Source organism: Lottia gigantea (assembly GCF_000327385.1).
Source record: "Lottia gigantea unplaced genomic scaffold LOTGIsca_15, whole genome shotgun sequence".
NCBI classification, from domain to species: domain Eukaryota; kingdom Metazoa; phylum Mollusca; class Gastropoda; family Lottiidae; genus Lottia; species Lottia gigantea.
Window position 1 is genome coordinate 1,268,243 of NW_008707797.1, and position 5,185 is coordinate 1,273,427.

A 5,185-nucleotide genomic window follows, 5' to 3' on the forward strand; every position below is an offset into this window, starting at 1 on the left:
AATTAAATAAAACAGCGACGAGTTGACAACAATTTTAATATTGATTACAATTTTCTTAGTTTATTTGTTTTAGAAGATTCTTTTTCAACCACAGTTGTATCGGTTGTTGATCAGCCCTTGACGGCACGACCCGTGGATGGTCATGGTCGTGGTGGTAGGGGGTGGGGGGTTTGGTCAACTTAATATGGTTAAACCCCCACAGCCCTATTAGTATAAGTTTACTATTCATACATACGATAGATTCGTTTAAAATTCAGAATCTTAAATATTTGAAATAAATGCTATGTGGACTCTCTGAAAGTGATGCCGACTTGTCAAAGAAATTCAGTTTACCAGTAGATTTAGCATACCCTCCCTCGGTAGTGGCATTGCTTTTGGAACCTAAATATTACAATTTTTTCAAACTCAATTTGTTATTTTACCATGAAATCAGATTTTTAGTTGTTACATTTAGATATTCTAGAATGGAAATAAAAAAAGCATAGCCGTTAAACACCAAATCATTCCAAGACACCAGAACCCTGTTTCATAAAAAATAGGACAAACAATTTTGTCGTAAGCTTAGTTTTTCTCATCGTAAAAATTCTACACTTACGAAAAATTCTGATAGTAGTAAAGTTTTTTGAAGAACGGTGACAGGATTCCACTGTCCACGATATGATAGATAATAAGTGGTCAGTGAAACAGTCGCGGAATATTTCGCTCGGAACAATCTCGTTATAGATATCAGCCCCACTCCAACCAATTGAATACGATGGTTAACAATCGAGTAGGCGTGAGTTAAACATAGTATGTCACATTCAACTTGTAAAAAATATTTACTGTATCGTTCGTGTACTGACGAGAGCGAGAGATATGTAAAGGGGCGTGTCTAGTAGGCGTGGTCTAATGTCAATCTGGGCGGGTGTTATAACAGTGTTATACTGACAGTATTTTGATATTAAACTCGAATTGAGAGTGTTATAATTTATAACAATGTGTTACTAAGTTAATATTTCACTTTATACAACACAATAGTGAGTTATTATACTAGCGCTAGTGATATATCGGGTGTTATACACCGGTCTGGAAGAACGTCGCCTGGAATATTGGTACTGATCTTGGACTGTGGCTGGAAACGAAGTGGAATTTTGAAGATTGGTTTGATATATGAGGGAAGACGCTCAACTAACTCAAGGATAGTTTAGGACTAACTGATATATCATGTGATTTCAAAAAGTTGCTATTTATTGGAACCATCAGAAAGGTGACAGTGGACTTTTATTGATCTATTGCTGCTAGTGAATGGATACATGCAATAATTTTATAACAGTTTCGTTTGAAAAATTGAAACATTGTAACAATATTTATAACTTTGATGAACGATCCCGAGGCTACATTGTGTAAAGTGTTAAATTACATTTAGGAAAAGAAAAAAGTAATAGTTTCTGAAATGACGATTTTTTCATGAAAAGAAAATATTTCACCATTTAAAACAAAGTTAAACCTTGGCGTCAGTAACAGATAAAAAACATGCTGGAGTAAATATACTGCAACAAAGTTAAACAAAGTGTGACAAGTTAATTTCTATCAAAAATAATCACTCAAACAAAGTAAGATACTGTATTGATTTTTAAAACAAAATTCTACTAAGTATGGAATTGCTTATCTTAGTTTAACTTTATGATATCTAGTGCCGAAGTATTAGAACGACCAATGGCGATGAATCCCTTACTTTATCCAGTGACTGAAAAGGGAACCAGGAAACCCAAATGTGCTCGCTGCCGGAATCATGGGATGGTATCGTGGTTAAAAGGACATAAACGACACTGCGGTTTTAAAGACTGCGATTGTGCGAAATGTAATTTGATTGCGGAAAGACAGAGAGTGATGGCCGCACAGGTCGCACTCAAACGCCAACAAGCCGCAGAAGACGCGATAGCGATGGGTATCAGGGCTTGTGTCAGTGAAACGGGGTTGCCTATTATGACAGCCGGACCCCTCTGGGGGCCGGGGACGGTATCCGCACCCCACATGGACAAAGAAATGAAAAATAAATCGGATGACTCCGAAGACGAAGATGGTAGGTGAAACTTAAATTATATTTCTTTCGAAATCTCAGAAAATTTAGAAATTTGCGAACTTTTAATTCTGAAATATTTATTTCTTTATACAGAGAGATGATAAACTAAATATTACCTTACAACAATACATGTTTCATTCTACACTAATTTCATCATTATAACATCTTCATGTTTGTAAGAGTGAATTCATCATTATTCTAAATTTTTGCTAAAAGCTTAAGAAGACTGAATGTTGCTCTTGTATTTAATATTTATGATAATGGCAAACTCAAATTCATTCTATAAATAAAATAATTGAACCGATACATAATTCCTAACCATTTAACAGAATAAAAGTAGAATGTCACTCGAACAGATAGAAGGAAAGACAATAAGTCAACAGAAATGGATCAAAAGACAAATCAAAATCTATGTTCGTAGTCCGGGGTCGACGCTTTCTGGAAACGAAATTTCTTCTGCTTTCTGAAATTGAAACATTGTTGCAAATTTTAAAATTTTAAATCAGTGAAAATTGAGAATATCTATTCTTAATAACAATATTTACAATTATTTACCATTTGATGCAAATTTAATTTATTTCATTTTTTATTAAAAATATTGTTTTAGGTGTAAAATAGTTTCATTTTTCATTTCATTTTTAAATAAAGAATGTTAGAAATCAAAATTTAAACAAAGCTTTGAATAATCTCTTTACATGTATTTGTTTTGTGAATTATTACATAGTTGAAGATTTGAATAAATTAACATATAATTTGCATAAATTGCCGTTTTGAATTTATAAGAAAATATTATATACAGAATTATCCCTTACGTTAATAATCAAATGAAAAAAATAACAGAATATATTAATGTTAAATTATCTGACTGTAGATTGGTTCAAATTATTTCTGAGGTATGAATATTGATACTAAAAAAAAAAAACTTACATCGATAAACGCCGGTTAAGTTTTTCTTTTTTCAAACAATCCGTTTATACAATTGATGCAATATTTAAAAATTGGTTAACATTTCATTTAGAGATTATGGTGGTTGAAAAGAAACCAGTTACAAACAACTAGTCACTATTCAACAGAAGGCACTGGCAAAGGATTAAAGTTGTGTTTAAAAAATGTTTTCATATTAATATAAATTTCATTTTAGTGTCATAATTCAAGCAATAAACAAAGTATTAATGTTTTCAAATAAGATATTCTCATTCCAGGCTCTGAGTAAAAATTATTGAGAAGAGAGAAATTTCTTTATACTATAAACTTAAAGACGACGAGGAAAAACTCTAGTTTTAACGCACTAACATTTCTTTTCAGCTATTCTTATTCCATGCTCTTAACCAAATTTGGTTCAAGATTCGTAAGAATTTATTAATATTGGTGGATACTTAAACCCCCCAAAAAACCTATTTATTTAGTCGATGTTTCAGGAATTAGATTCATGTTTGTTCATAAATAATTTCATTGAATTTTTCGAGGGAATACCATGTATTTCCAATTACTTGTTGGCAGTAAAATTTCAACAAATCGTCCTCTGAGAAACCTTATGCATGTCATAAAAGTATTTGACCGATTTGTAAAACTTGTAAGGCGTGTTTTTCAGATCTAACTGGAAAAATAAAATCTTTTTTTGTGGTCCTTAAACGTCATGAGCTCAAACCAAAAGTTATTTCCCAACAATTGGCAGAGTTTAAAGTGATCAAAGTCGAGTTTATTACAGTGAAATAGAGAAGATTTTCAATAAAAACTTTTACCTTCTACTTGAAGCTGATAATCTTAAAAATAAATAGAGTGTTATACAGATTAAAAATATCATTTTTCTTTCTTGTATTTTCTTTCCTTTCGATATAATATAATACAATTTACAACTTAAACATTATTGACGTATTCTGCAAAAGATAAATCCGAGTTGCCAAACATAAGTATCAAAAATTATAGCCTTGTAGACTCTCCAAAAGGGTACCGAGATGGATACCCTAAAATCCCCGATAAACCATTGATGAGAATATATTTCATTTTTACAGGTAGACGGAGTCGGGTGAGACGTAAGTAAGACGCTTGCTCTAAAACCTCTTATATTAGGGGTTTGACTTCCTATCCGACAGTTGAATACTCAAACCGTAATCCGAATGCCCTATTTCTAACATAACTCAGTTACAAAAGTCATCCACAGACAACATCATAATATAGACTTAAAAATAAAATATCAGAAACGGTATGAGACAAAGTGACGTTATTACGCCATCGTTATTTAATATAAATATACGTGACCTTTGTGTTTGTTTCTAAATGAAAAGTTCATCAAAAATTTATCAAAGAAAGCAAAATGTCTGATTAAAATTTGCCGAATGTAATTTTCTTTGTAGAGAAATTTAAATTGCCTCTAGCTTCCTTCTTTCTTTAAATTTACCAAATAAATCTTCATTAAAACGTGTCAAAATTTGTAAATATTGACAACATTAGCGACTTCGTCAAATTATGTTAATATACTGTTATTGTTTAACAAGGTAATATTTCGGCGCTCACATTTCAGGATGAAAACAATAACGAAATTTGCCTTGAAAAGAAATTAAAAGTTATTTTTTGTTGCATTATTTTGGTTACAATAGTTTTGCTAAAATTTTTCTTAACCACACACAATTATTTAGTTAATTTGTATCATACTTAAAAAAAAAATTTCAGAACAATCACATTGCCATTAGTCGAAATATATAACTGCCAATTTCTGAATTTTTGGAATGATTTGGATATAACGTGCCCTTTTGAATGATCTATCGACTTTGAATTTGAAATTTTGAATTGTAAGGACCCACACTATTTTCACTACAATGTGACTTCTCTAATGTTTTTCCATAGTAATCTATAATTGATTTAAGCCATTTACCAATAATTTGAAGAATCATAATTTCATAGTGTAAAGCATCAACAGTATTATTCTCTTACATTTTAAAGTTAGAGGTACAATTTTCTATGCCAATCCACGACGCGGCACAAATTTTGATAGTGTAAAGAATTAAACGGTTGAAAAGAAAACTGCAGTTGAATATGACACCGTGAAAGAGGCGATTGTTAAACCCCATAAATATACAAATAATACAACGGTGTTTATTGTTTTAGCTACCCTACTCTTACACT

General features: G+C 31.4%; 1 protein-coding gene across 1 annotated transcript; it reads left to right on the top strand.

Annotated features, from left to right (window-relative positions):
- Window positions 1–1,740: 1,740 nt before the first annotated feature.
- LOTGIDRAFT_60671 (hypothetical protein) lies at window positions 1,741–1,911 on the top strand (the record flags this gene model as incomplete). The annotated part of the gene is made up of 1 exon (XM_009050407.1): window positions 1,741–1,911. A coding segment is annotated over one exon (171 nt), but the record flags the coding sequence as incomplete, so codon positions are not given.
- Window positions 1,912–5,185: the final 3,274 nt, after the last annotated feature.